The sequence below is a fragment of the Rhipicephalus sanguineus genome, chromosome 1 (assembly GCF_013339695.2).
Source record: "Rhipicephalus sanguineus isolate Rsan-2018 chromosome 1, BIME_Rsan_1.4, whole genome shotgun sequence".
In the NCBI taxonomy this organism is placed as follows: Eukaryota; Metazoa; Arthropoda; class Arachnida; order Ixodida; family Ixodidae; genus Rhipicephalus; species Rhipicephalus sanguineus.
The window spans coordinates 329,913,745-329,928,711 of NC_051176.1; the positions used below are offsets into that span (position 1 = coordinate 329,913,745).

At 44.9% G+C, this 14,967-nt stretch overlaps 1 protein-coding gene across 1 annotated transcript in view; it reads right to left on the bottom strand.

Annotated features, from left to right (window-relative positions):
• LOC119379533 (WASH complex subunit 2) overlaps window positions 1-14,967 on the bottom strand; it is a gene marked incomplete at its 5' end in the record, with an annotated part of 624,148 nt that overhangs the window by 446,694 nt on the left and 162,487 nt on the right. The window contains 1 exon segment of the mRNA XM_037648828.2: window positions 4,892-4,931. Coding sequence (XP_037504756.1) covers window positions 4,892-4,931 — 40 coding nt within the window.

The window sequence follows — 14,967 nt, forward strand, 5'->3', positions numbered from 1 at the left end:
AGAAACTGCTGCCAAGGAAACTGGTCATGTGTGTTGTTCCCATCTGACCGTGTGCTCCAGAAGCACACGTTGTTGGGCTAGTCGGTTCATGTTCTTTCAGAAGCCACGGATGTGGCTATTTCGCGCAAAGAAAACACAAGGGGAGGGTTAAGGGGAGCGCAAACTTTCGACTGTAGACAGTCAAAAGTTTGCGCTCCCCTTAACCCTCCCCTTGTGTTTTCTTTGCGCGAAACAGTCGAAAGTTTGCGCTCCCCTTAACCCTCCCCTTGTGTTTTCTTTGCGCGAAATAGCCACATCCGTGGCTTCTGAAAGACCGTGTGCTGCAGCAAGGTGCAGCCACTGCATGTGCCTTCATGGATACATACCATTTTCGTGACGCTATCTGGTCGCCCGTGCTGGCGGGAGTTTCATCTCCTATATAATTGCTACGTGCTCATAAGATAAAGAAGCGAAACTGTCTCACTTTAGTCAAAGGAAAAAAGAAAACTTATACAGCCTAATAAATAGCTTAGTAATGGTAGATAATAGATGAAGAAATTATCCAATTTACCAATAAGCATAATAAACACAAGGAAACCACTGTTAACAAAGAACTGTTCCACAACATTTTTCGTCAACTATGCATGAGTAGAGAAGTCTTTCAACCTATGTCATAAATGCTGAAAGCCACAATTTATTTTCTAGCTTTTCTTCCCATGGCTTGTAAATATAGCATGTCGTTTGTTTTAGGGAACTGAAGTGCAAATGAGTTACTTTCATTTTTTTTTATCTCTTACTGTGTTTGTGTCGTAATGCAGCGTATTGCTCTTTAGTATTTTGCATTGGCCGCGAGAGCGAGTGGAGTCACCACCAGGCAGCTACTGGCTGAACCACGCCTAGTGTGGATTGCTCTCTGAGTCATCTGCTAGCAACGTCGTGTTTGCACGTCCTCAAAGGGTGGTTTGTGTTAGCGCAATTTTAGCTGCTTGTACATATGCCTAACATGATGTACAGAAGGCCTTGATACGCACAGTGGTAAGACTAGTGAGTGTCAAGATTGTAGTGTGTTGCCCTCCGTTCTCCAGAATCATTTTAGTGTGGGTGCTGCTTTGTGGTTCAAGCACAACGCAAAGTGAACTACGTGAGGAGGCCTATTAAATATTATGCAAATGCAGCATTATAGCAACTTGGTGGTAAACAAAGACAAGGCTCTAAGCCATGCACTTTCGCACTGTTGTTAGGTGGATAGCTGTGGGACTGTCGTTTATCGGTTATGCGTAGGCTTGTGCGAATATTCGAGCACTTCGAATATTCGAATGAATAATACAGTATTCGAATTCGCTTCGATTCGAATTTAAATTATTGAAAATTTTGAAGTATTCGAAAGGAACGAATAGGTGTATATTAATCCGCTTGTAACCCCCCTGTAAAGGTGGTTTCACTGCAGTGCAGGGGTGCTATACCGTGAATACACCTTTTCAGAAAAAATTCGCACTGTCCGCTTGTAATCTCTTGTAAAGGTGGTTTCACTGCAGTGGAAGGGTGCTATACCATGAATACACCTTTCCAGGGAAAATGCGCACTGCCGCGAAGCCCCACTTCAAGGTTAAATGAACATATTACCCTCACATCGATTCATCATTTTTTTTAAGTTTAAGAACTTGTACCAACTTATATGCTCCAAGTGTAGTAAATTTTAAAACGTAACATACTTTACAGGTTATCACTTGCATTCTACCGAAAGCCGAATCCTGCTACTATTCAAAGTTGCTTCCACTTCCTTTGAACCAAAAAAAATGACATTTGCACATGCCTTGTTACAATTAAAAAAAACCTTGTGCAGGTTGGTTGGGTCATGACAAATATGCTCGTTTTTTTTTTTATAATGCGTGATATATACTATTCGAATTCGATTCGAAATTATTTGACTAAAATCACTATTCGCTTTGAATTCGCTTCGAACCTAAAATTTACTATTCGCACAAGCCTAGTTATGCGACGTCCTTTAGCTGTGCTTCAGATGTCCTTTTATTGTACAGTCCTGGACCCACTACAGAGAGATATTTCTGTCAAGTCTGACACATTGGTACTTTAGCTGTCCCCTAAAAAGAACAAAAAATGGAATGACACAGAAATGGTAAAACTAAGTTGCTGTGCACAATTTTAAGTTGGACAGTTAAGGCAGGAAGTTCGGCTAGTTGATATCGAGAATAATATGACATGGTTACTAGCGTAAAACGAGACGGGTACGAGAAGAAACACAGGACCAGACTAGGAGCGAAATTTATACAACATCTGTGTGCTTAGCTTTAATTATGCGTTAAACAACACATGGGGTCAAAGTTAATCCAGACAGTGTGCCTTACACTTATGTCGTAGTAATTTCACGCAAAACCTCATCATTTTCTTCTTTTTTTTACATTATCTTGAACATTTGTGTGGTGTTGTTATGGATTGATTGAAGGCACCGGACATTATTCGCTTGAAAAAATATATATATACAGTAAAAGCTCGTTAATTTGACTCTCATTAATTCGGAAAATCGGTTAATTCGGACACGTCATCTGGTCCCTGTAAATATATGCATCACTCTATGAGACTGGGTGCTCGTTATTTCGGACAGATTTGACCGCAAGTCGGATAATTCGGCGACTTTCGGGCCGCTGGCGAGGCTCGAAAACGAAAAAAGAACAATTCGAAACATAAGTGAAGCTCAAACGCAGCATCGCCATGGACATCAATTGTCGACTTGGCTTGACTTGAGACTGGTGAACGCCTTTTCTTCGCGTGTGTTGTTGGCGGTGCCATTTTATTGCTTTGTTCCCGTTGGTGTGCTGCATCGCTGAACGTCGTTCTATCGAGGAACGATTCAGTACGGCTCCTTTAGCTTGATTGTTGCTGGTGCTTTTGTGCTGACTTTTCATGTGAACGCACTCTCCGCCGATGGCAACGCCGGCGAAGCGGCCCAAGTACGAGGCGAAGGACTTCACCGCCAAAGTAGAAATTTTGCGTGCCCTGAAAAATGGGCTCTGGCGACAAGAAGTTGCACCTGTGCCATGACATCGGCAAACAACACGACTTGAGTCTCCTGAGCGTAGTTAGCATTCTTGCGTATGTGTGGCAGAACACGCCTGCGCACGCCATTGCCAACTGTTTCAGGCACAGTGGCTTTGTTGTACCTGACTCCAGCGATGCCGAAGTGTCGCCAGACGACGGTGCCGACGATGGGCAGGATTTCGGAAGTGTTATGCCTGATGCAGTGACACTAGAGGATTATATCTGCATTGATGATGGCGTTGCCACTGCCGGCTGTCTGACTGATGAGCAAATCATCAAAGAAGTGATGCATGGCAACGAATCCGAGAACGAAGAGCCTGAAGAGGAGCAGCCACACCATGAGCCACACGGGCCCCCTCGCACTGTGAAGGAAGTCGCGGAGGCCCTCGTCGTCCTTGAAGAATTCCGTTTTGGCACTGCAGACAGCATGCGAGCTGCTGAGCACCTTGAAGGGCTCAGAAAAATTGTGTCCGCGCAAATTTCTGCTCGAAAACAGACACGCATCCGCGATTACTTTGTAAAGTAAAGGTATGTTGAAAAAACTCTTGCATTTATTGTGTTTATTTAGACCATTCGATAATTCAGACATTCGGTTAATTCGGACATTTTTTCCGGTCCCTAGAAATCCGAATTAACGAGCTTTTACTGTATATATTTACTGTTATTAGAAACATTTCTGCGCGCACACAATAGATGAAAACTAAAGAAACAAAAACGTTTCTAATGATGTCCTCAAACCAACTCGCCCAGCTCTCCATTTTTTTGCATTACATTTCTAGCACCGTGGGCTCTTTTGTGTCTCCATTCTATTACATATATATACTTTTATCCCGTAAAATAACCGGACCTTTGTTGCATCACTGTCATGCAGGTAATCAATCGAAGAAAGCTCTGTGCTGAAGTGTTAACTTTTTGTACCATCACTGGAATAAAAACAAGTGCGTATGTTTTAGATGTTTACATAGTGCTAAAGCACTGTCAGCCACGTAGTTTTCTTAACTAAACTTAACTGTACTATATTCATGGAGAACCAAATACGAAAAAAATGAGGATGCGTATTCGTGTACACAGTGCTACATGAACTTATCGTGCAGGAGCATGGGCTTTCCTTTTTGGTGTCCAGATGAGCAAGAACTAATTAATTAGGTTCAGCTGCGCTACAGCAGTGCGTAGTAGGTGGAACACAAGCTAAACACTTACAAATAAAACAACAAGGAAACTTTATATAGTTGGCAGACATCGACTGTCGCCAAGGGCGAGCACCTCGCGCTACTCTCACAAGTAATAGTAATTTTGGGCGAGCTTTGTGCATCAATTTGGCAATGGAGAACATACACATTATCAGTAGGCTACAGTCAGTGCTTTTTATTCGCTGACAATTGCCTCAAACTGCTCACAACAAAGCGCCGCTGTGTACATTTGTATACGTGCCGCCGACCGCCTATCCACACTAATGCGGCGATGGTGCTGCCACCTACAGCCCGATCTCAGGACAAATAGTGCTATTCTACTGATGCGCAAATGCATTTCCTTTTATAAATGGCCCAAAGCGGCATTGTATAAATATAGCATTGTAATGACTTATGTTCACAACTCCTACCTATTTTTTATAGGTCCAATGTTGGGACAGAGAAATACAAAATGTGGCTGTGATCCATTAAGATTCAAATACTGCATATATGACAACCACTCCCTACTGGGTCATGAAGGTTAACATTTCAGCTGGCTTTCTTTTTCTAATGCAAGACTGCGTGCAATATGTTTCACAAGGGAGACATTGGTTTTCGGCGAAACACTCCAAAGCTGCTATCATTATAAGCCTCTCTACACTTTTGGAAAGAAAACTTGCACGTACTTGGAAGCACTGAAGTCGAACCATTCCTGAAGAGGTCTCCCTGAAACAAGAATCTTTATCACCACGAATTCCACAATCCTTAGCTAAGAGGGCATGAGCAAAAACAGCCATTTACAGCAAGTGTGCATGGACAAATGTCTTGACACAGGTCTCCTACTACCTGGTATTCTAAAAAGTAATTAGACTGTTTCAGTTAAGGAACAAGAATTTCATAGCCACACTGTTAAACTTTGCTAATTCAAGTCGTAAATCCTTCTTCATGGGCACTGTATTTTCCAGCATATAAGACACGGCTTTCCCCCCAAAGTTTTGTCAATGCATCCTATACAACAGTACACCTCATGCGTGCTTGTACAACCAATTAGTAATTTCTAATTCTCCCGCTCCTTGCTCTGTAAGCAGTGCAGTGGCCATGAAATAAGTTGAGCTTTATTTCTTAACAAGAACATTAGTCCAACAGAACCACCACAACAAATAACAATTCTTCATGCTTACATTATAGCACCTGACCCCTCAAAAATAAGCACTACTAGGTTATCATCATCATCAACATCAGTTTTCAAATGAGAAGTCTTGCAATAGTCATGGCTTCCAGCTTTTAGTTCGCATTTGTATTCATGCAGGGGTGCAACAGCCAAAATAGGATTTGGAGCAATTTTTGGAGCAGGAAAATCTGGCTTTTGGAGCAGGAAAATTCAAATTTGGAGCAGGTTACGGGAAAAAAAAACTCCGTTTTGGAGCACAAAATTCCAGATTTGGAGCAGCTTGACAAACAAAGCTTGCTTTTGAAACAGGAACAAAAAATATATGCAAATCTTTCGATGTCACCACAAACATGTTTTCAGCGCATAACATGCTGAATAAGACCAATTAATTCTGCGGAAACCAGTAAGGCCTTGTGCATGATGAATTTGCACCAAGGTCATTTACACCTGGCCTACACCACTGGCTGATCACGTCATTGTTGCACTCCACTCTATTCAGCACCGATGCTCTGAATTTTCAGTTCCGCCCTGTTAAGAAGATCTATGAGCAGAAAGTCCATTTTAAAGAGAGCCACCATATGTATACCATATATATGTATCAAGAGATAGGCTAAGTCCTGTGTGTTATGCCATGCAACGTCGACAAACCAGGAAAAATGTGCAATCGTCGTAAGTGCGCCCCTTCCCCTTGTCTCATATATATATATATATATATATATATATATATATATATATATATATATATATATATATCTGACGCCGTCACTGCCGGGTCGGTCGCGTGCTCTACCGTACGACAGCTTTTCCCGAGTATGCCTACCCGCTCCGCTCGTGACCGCGTGTAGGGGTACGGCAAAGATTTCGTTGGGTAAACGCACCAATGGTGAGCTGCTTTCGTTTCTGCAAGCGACACGCAATCTGTGTCTCCGCTCAGGAGGCGGCAGCCAACGGCGTGTTTGGGTCTGTCGCGCATGAAATGCGTGCAATATATTGACAGTAGTACAAAAAGCAGTATGCCGCATGCGCTACCGAGCAGATATAAAGATCCTGATCTCGTTAAGGTTGCCGGCGATAACTCGCACTGGCGTGCTCGTCAGTACCTGCCATCAAGACTTCGCGCCAGGAAAGCGGTGACCGCACTCGCATCGAATTCAAAATGATTAGTAGACCAGTGTCCACACACATTTCCCAAGAAGCGGAAGGCCTTTTCAGCAAATTGTGGTGTCGGCCTCACTGCGAGTTGGGGGGACCTTGACGAACTCTTTCGGCTAAGGTGGTCAAGGTTTTCGTGTGTAGCATTTCTCTAAACAACACTTTACTCGTCAGTACATTAAAAAAAAAACACTTTACTCGTCAGTACATTTACAAAGACTTTGCTGCATATATAACCCACGCGTTCGTGCACGTGAGCACTGCTAGTTGAACAAAGGCAGCCTTGAACCGGACTCCACCTAACAATAACGACGTCCCCACTAAGATTTGCAGCACGTGTCAAACGGCCCGCTTGCCAGTTAACCTTACGCGGTGCTTCCACATTAAATGGCCTCTGACCTTTGCTCATGTTGAATGACCTTGTAGAGCAGCGTTTGAACCAGGAGTAAAAACTACATTTAAGCCCATCGGCCCACCAGCAAACCCGCCAGAATAGATAAACGTCATGTTTGAGTCAAGCGCCACTGGATCGGATTGGATACCTCTTCCAACATTAGGTCGCCAATGCGGGCTTCGTTCCGCACTAAAACCAGGCTAAAACTAGCGCAACTGAAAAAAAATTGCGGCTACCTGGGGCGTTTTGGCGCAGCGTCGCGCAATTTCGACAAATATCGTGGTTTTGGCGCAGCTCGGCACAGAAAAAGGAAACTGTATCAAAATGGCACAATTGGCGCAGCTGTTGCATCCCTGATTCATGGCTGCAGGTGTGACGTGATCAATATTAGTGTAGTTGCCCCAAGCACAAGACATAACTGAAGCAATGTTTCCTAAAGTGCTTACAGCATAGCGTACAAGTGATTGAGAAGCCAACAGCAGCAACCCAGTGATGCTGCTGGGTGAAAAGACCCAAGTTAAAATTCCGCCTCTTTTTTTTTCTCTTCTTGTTTGGTGCTCTGAGCTCGCGCCCTTGTACTTTCTCTTCTTATGATTACAGATTCATACCCGATTTACTCAATCGAGCGGTACGTTTTGTATAACCAGTATTTAAATCGATGTTATCCTTTACCTTTTGTCTTTATTGTAGATTGATACTGTACTCACTTGATTGATTGTTATGTTTCTTTTGTTTTTTGTTTTCTCTCTTCGTACCTTGTTCCGTGTTACATATAATCGTGTACTTGCCCCTCCCCTCTATAATGTACTGTATGTACCTTGAGGGTATTTCAAATAAATAAATAAATAAATAAATAAAAGTTTTTGGCAGGTCAGATGATGATGATGTGGTTGCGTCAGAACGGTGGTGCGGGCTAGTTGGTTGCGAAAACTGGCAAAGATTTTGCTGTGCAAAATATAAACACACAGACACAAGAGAGGACCGGCACTAGACATCAACTGATTTTACTGCAAAGAAACACACAAACACGTTGAACAAGTGCAAACGCGCAACATCACACTGTGAGGGGCTCTTCTTTGCACACTTCACACGTTACCACTATGCATGTGCAAGGTAGGCATCCAAATGTTCAAGCTCTTTCCGGGACAGAGCAACAGAAGGAACACTGACACAATTTCTTTTACCACGGTCCCTCACTACTTTTTACTGGTCATGAAACGCCAGCTAAAGTTTCATATAGGGACAAAAGTGGCCACCGGAGGCACCACAGTAAGCAAAAGGGCATTGATCTGCCGCGCTTGGTAGGGCAGTTGCGCGTTCGCGGAACTTCCTCAGATATTTTCCTTCTCCGTGTTCTCGCCAGCAAATCATAGCAGTGATTAGTATTGTCAATATGGTACATGATGCGCATTGTCAAATTGCCCAAGTCATTGATTGCTGGCAATGTTTTGACTGAGGGTGTCTGTCAAGCGACGCGAGTGTTTGTGACATTCCTACATTTCTCGACTCCTGCATAGTCACTTTCAGGCTTAAACCGAACACTGTGACTGGTTCTAGATTAACGACAGGTCAACATATTTTGCGCTAGAGGTTGCAGAATAGCCATGCTCTGGCTGCACGTAACGCACATTTTTGGACTAATTGTCACTTTATTCTACACGGCATCATGAAGCTGCAAATAGAAGTTCGCGTGCCAATAAACAAGCCTGTATATCAGGCTAACTTGGCATTAATAGCTTTGAAGTACCTCTTGAGGGATATCGTTAGTGAAACATAGCTTTAAAAATCAAAAGCGCAGATTGAGATATCACAAAACGTAGATGGATGCTCGTGTTGTTTTCCTTTTTTTCTTTGGTGTCATAATTTGCGCTTTTGATTTTGAAGATTAAAAAAAAATAATGAGGTGAAATTGCTGTGAGCTGCTTTTGCTAGATATAGGTGTGGTGGACCTCAAGGTCCGCCGGCAACCAGACTGTCGTTTAGAAGAATAGACGGTACGTCCGAACGAACACTTTAATGGAACATGAAAAAAAAAAGATGGTTTCGTGCCCTCGAGCGAGCGGCAGCTCGTGAAGAGCAATCACGATGATGATTAACGGCGTCTGCTAGGCTGATGAAGACGAAGTTCCAACATCTTCCCGCGCCCAACAGATGACGTCACTCGACTTCCAGTGGGTAGAGCATTTGAACAGGGCGGTTGATTTCTGCTCCGCCCGGCAACTGGAGAGAACAGGAGCGAACTTTTCCATCGCGTCCGTTATGTAGTCGTCTTATCCTTGCCATCACCCAAACTTGCCGAGGGCGTTGTTTGTCGCCGATAAGAACTAAGTTTCCTTCCTTCAGCAAGTCAGTGCGTTTCGCTTTGTTGACGGCGAAGTTTCTTAGTTCGACCAAATATTCCTTCTGCCAACGTTTCCAAAAGGTTTGTAAGCTTTCTTCTCGCTTCTGAAAGAGGCTGTTCAGCTGGTCTTCGCTTTTAGCATCTTTCGGTATTTCATAAGGGGGCAGAGATGTAATTCTTCGCCCCACTAGAAAACTTGCTGGGCAAAGTGGGTAGGGCTCATCAACAGCATTGTAAACAAATGTCAAAGGACGTGAATTCAGCACTGCCTCTACTTCTGTTAAAAGCGTGCTGAGCTCTGTGAAACCTACAAGTCTCCGTCCAAGCATTTTTCTCAAGCAGTTCTTCACAGAGCGTACTAATCTCTCGTAGAAGCCTCCCCACCAGGGAGCACTTGGGCACAGGAACTTCCAATGAATTTCTGATGCCGCGAAAAACGAGATTACATCCGGGTGTCGAACAGCCTTCCACAATTTCTCAAGCACCTTTGATGTTTTCATAAAGGTTCGGGCATTGTTGCTGTATATGGTTCTACAAATTCCTCTTCTCGAAATAAATCTTCTGAAGGCACAGAGAAAGTTTTCCGTAGTCATGTCTTCAACCAACTCTAAGTGGATCGCCCGCGTGACAGCACAAGTGAATAGTGCAATATAAGCACGCTGATGTTCACTTCCTCTGACGTATAATGGTCCAGCAAAGTCAATTCCTGTTACGAGAAAAGGTTCGGCCTTCGTACATCTGTCACTTGGTAAAGAAGGTGTTTCTTGCTGAACTGGCTTTGCTTGCATTCGCTGACACACCAGGCATTGGCGTATGACTTTCTTGACTAGTTGTCTGGCCTGTGGAACCCAAAATCGTTCACGAATCTGTATAAGCGTATCTCGCACGCCACAATGAAGAACCTTCGTATGGGCTTGTCGGATAGTCAGCGTTGTGAAATAACTGTCTCTTGGTAAAAGGATCAGATTCTGAGCTCCGTAGTTCTCGCTCTGGCTGAGAGCACGACCTTGTACACGAATCAGTCCACCATTGTCCAATAGAAGCCGTAGATGTCTAACTTGGCTTAGCGATTTAACAGGCTTGTTTTCCGAAAGGTGCGTCATTTCATCGCCAAAGTGTATCTTTTGCTCGGCCCGTATCAGATACAATTCAGCTTCTTGTAGTTCTTCTGTCAGAAGCTCCTGTGATGATATGGGCACTCTTTTAAGCTTCTTCGTGTATCTCAACACCCACGTTGTGACTCGCAGAAGTTTGACGCGGGAGCTGAACCGCTCCGTGTCAATTAGTCGTTCTAATGGTGGTTTCGCGCTGACAGCATGAGTCATAGTTGTGGAAGCACATTCTGGTACTTCTCCTCGCATGTCTTGACAAGAGTCTTCTGGCCATCTTGAGGGATCGATCATCCATTTTGGTCCATGCCACCACAGTTCTGTCTGATGTAGTTTCTCAGCTGATATACCTCTTGTCAATAAGTCTGCGGGATTTTCCTTGCCTGGGCAGAAACGCCAAAACGAGAGATCTGTAAGTTTTTGGATTTCAGCCACCCGATTTCTGACGAATGTCTTCCATGCCGTTGGTTCCTTCCGAATCCAGCAGAGCGTAATTTGTGAGTCGGACCAAATTGTTACCTTCTTGAAATGTAGGTCAGAGTTGCTTGGAAGGTAACGGTAAATGCGTGCTGCCAGCAGAGCAGACATCAACTCAAGTCGAGCCAGGGTTATTGTTTTGATTGGCGCAACCCTCGTCTTCGCAAACAGGATTGCACTACAAGCTTCGCCCTTCGAATCAAACATGGAAGCGTACGCTACTGCTCCGTATGCCGATTCGCTAGCGTCGGCAAAAATGTGTAGGTACGTCTCAAAAATCGGCCTTCGCATTCCGGCTCCCAGAAACCTAGGAACGTGGATTGGAGATGCGTTACTTCTTGACTCCATTTTAACCATGCGCCCGCCAAATGGGTTGGTAACGGTTCATCCCACTCTAGATTAGCTTTCCAAAGGTCTTGCAGAAATATCTTCGCTCTCACAAGAAAGGGAGACATGAGACCTAACGGGTCATAAAACCTTGCCACAGCTTGTAGAGCAAAACGCTTGGTCACTTCATGCTGCGAAATAAAGTGCAAGATGCTCATAGGATGGAAACAGAAGCTGTCATTCTCCGTGTTCCAAGACATCCCAAGAACTTTCAGCATTCCTGGCGGCGTACAAAGGGGTTGGTCTTGTGTTACGATGGAATCTTGAAAACAGGCAGTCACTGCAGGGTCATTGCTTTTCCACTTCCTGATGTTCATAGATGCATCCTTGAATATTTTCACTATTTCTTCATGCATCCTAATAGCATCTTGTGTTGTGTCGGCTCCTATCAGAAGGTCATCCATGTACATGGATTTCTGAAGCAGGAGAGCCGTCGATTTGTAGCGGTTTTCGGCGCACCGGAAATGGTGTTGCAGGGTGGCCATCAGAAGAAAAGGGCTTGAAGTTGCTCCAAACGGCACTCTGGTCATTCTCCAGATTTCTTCTTCTGGTAATGGTTGATTTGCCTCGGGAGAATTGGCGAACCAGAGGAATCGGAGGGAATCTCTGTCCTCTTCATGTAGACCAATCTGAAGGAACGCCTTTTCCACATCTGCTGTCATAGCCACCTTGTATCTCCGGAAATGCAAGAGGAGTGTGGCTACGTCGGGGTTTAGGTTCGGACCGGATTCCAAGTTGTCATTCAGTGATTTCGCTCCGCGTTCATGGGAGGACGCGTCAAAAACGATGCGAATCTTTGTTGTAGTCCGGTCTTCCTTGATCATGGCTCGATGCGGCATGTAGTACGGTCGGTGATCACGTGTGTAACTTGAACTGGAAACTCGTTCTGCTGAACCTTCTTCCAGATACAGTGAAATCTCGGTATAACGAACTTCAGGGGACCGCGGAAAAATGTTCGTTATTCTGAAAGGTCGTTATAGTGAAAGCCCAAAAATTTACCATAACAATAGAATTTCAGTAACGCAAACGTCCTACCTTTGCAACGGTACGTCCTTGAACTCGTTTCTCACAACAATGCACACGTGAACGTCAGACAAGGCACGTTTATTTGAAATAGTCTGTGATCGTTTTTTTGACGGGTGCAGCACAATCTCTGCGTCACGAACGATTCTAGACCGTCCGCATTTTTATCCGCCGCTTCGGTCGCTTTTTTTTATGAATATGCGGAGTTTCCTCAAGTAGTCCAACGCATCTGTGGCCGACACGGACTCGTCGCGATCTTCGGGTGCTACCGTCGCTACCGTGACATCGTCGTCCATGTCATCGCTGCAATCCTTTAAGGCCCAACTGCATGCACGCGAGTTTTGAGCGACGGCCGACAGGATTTGCTGTCGCGGAGGGCCATCCATCGCCGTCGCTTGTCGCAGGGGTGCAATCGCGAAACGATGCTATTTCCGATTCCACACGGCTGGCTGATCGCGCTGATAACGCGGACGGACCGTCGTTCTGACCACTGGCCAAGCGCGAAAAGCACGAAAGGCATTGGAATCTGAAATAGAATCGTTCCGCGATAGCATCCCAGGTTTCTGGAAAGCCAGAAAACACCGCTTGTCGCCCGGAAGTGAGCATGACGATATCCAACAACATGGCAGCATCTCTGACCCTTGCTTCGGTTGCAATTTGCTCGTGATGCTTCCAATCGGCGCGTACTTCAAGGAATGCAAGTTATAGACTACCTTATTTACAGCCCCATCTCACGCGGAGAGCGAGGCAGCGGCCGTATTTTGTCGTTATTTATGATCGACGGTTCGTTTTGATGTTTCGGTGGTAGCTTGCTGCATTGGTGGTAGCTTGCTGCAATGTCAACATCGTCGTCGTGTGAGGTAGCCCTTCTCCCTGCGAAGCAACGATGTGAGGCGCTGCGGCTTTTCTTAAACGTTCTATGACAGCAAGAGGAAACGTTGTCGAGATGCGCCTCGTGGACTAACCCCAACATAACGCAGTTTGCAAAGTGCGACGTAGCGTAGGCAGCGTACGCTTCCGGGCGCCCCATGGGATCACAGCAGATACTACTGCCGCGGTTAAACATAAGATTGCGAAAAAAAGGAAGTCCCGAAACGCTTTTATGTCATCTTTATCTCAAACAAGACAATAATAAATTTGGCATGTTGTCATTCATCTACTCTGTAATTCTTTTTCGTAATTTGCCTGCGTGCGCGCCATAGTTTTCAATCGAGCAGCGCGACGGAGCCCGTTTGTCGCAGTCGCCTTCGCTCGAAAGTCGCGTGCTATGCATGCGGTTGGGCCTTTACAAAACCTGATGCGTTGTCGCCTCCGCAACCGAAGGGGGAAAAAAAAAAGTTCTCCGCCCGCGTCTTTCTCCTCCCGTGCCATCTCAGGTTTTAGCGGGAGGGCGTCCGCTCTTCGCGCTGCGTCGTCTGCTACCTTACAGCTCCGACTGCCATGACCGATACACTGAAATCTAAGAATCCTCGCATTTCGGGATATAAGTTCGTAGTATTGAGGTGTTGTTAAGATTACACGGGAATTAAATAACGATCGTTATTCTGAAATGTTCGTTAATCTGAAGTTCGTAGTAGTGAAATATTTTTACATTGAAACTATAAGCAGTCGGCACGGGATTTCTTAAAAGTTCGTTAATTTGAAATGTTCGTTAATGTGGTGTTCGTTGTAACGAGATTTGACTGTATACACGTATGGTCTTGTCATATTTTTCCAGAAGGCTGTGGTCCTTCATGAGCTTGCACATCAAATTTCCAAGGCGTTTATTGGCCACAGAGAAATTGTCTTCAAGTTCTACAGTTTTCTTCCAAGGAAGTCGAACTTGATAACGACCGTCCTTTTTAGTTATATTTCATTCGAATTCTTGTAGTGTCTGTTCGCTGTCTGAGATGCTTTCTTCATCTTTGACGCCGATACTTTCCAGATTCCAAAATTGCGTGAGAGCATCCGAAACCGTGTCTTTTTCAATGCAGGTTCGAAGTACTACGGCGGTTGAGCAGTGAATCATTTTTCCTGAGATAGGTAGTGGACCTTGCACAGTCCATCCCAGTTTAGTGTGTACAGCCTTTAGATCTTTCCATCTGTTGCACACACTTCTCACATCACCGGTCACAAAACGCCAGTAGTAGTCGGACCCAACGAGCAAGGAAATGGAGTTTTCGTTTTCTCCTTTTAGACGAAGGGCTCGCGTGTCCAATCCAGTTTGTTCCATCTTCCTTGTGACTTCTTCGCTTGGAATTGGAATGTGCTTGCTACAGATGTCCTCTACTTCTAAAGCATCGATTATAATCGGTTCCTTCTTGGCTTCTTCGAAAATGCTGACACGGACTCTTCTCATTGTTTTCAGCGTCTTGTGACCTCCGAAAACTCCAACTGTCACCGTTTCTTCTTGCAACAGCTGGCAGCCAAGTTGGCGAGATGCTTCGATGGTGATGAAGCTCCGCTGACTCCCTCCATCGAAGAGTACCCTGTAGTACCTTGAAGACATCGTGCCTGCTATCTTGGCTGTCAAGGACTGTAATAATATAACAGGGCTCGCTTGTTCCGAGAGGAGATTGACTGCTGTCGCAGAAGCCTCGTTTGCCTTCTTCCGGAAGTCCGGGTCACACATGGATGTTGCATGTCGTCGAGAGCATCTATCGCATTTTTGTCGTCCCCTGCAGTCTCTTGCCATGTGACCTTGCTTGAGACAACGAAAGCATCGCCCG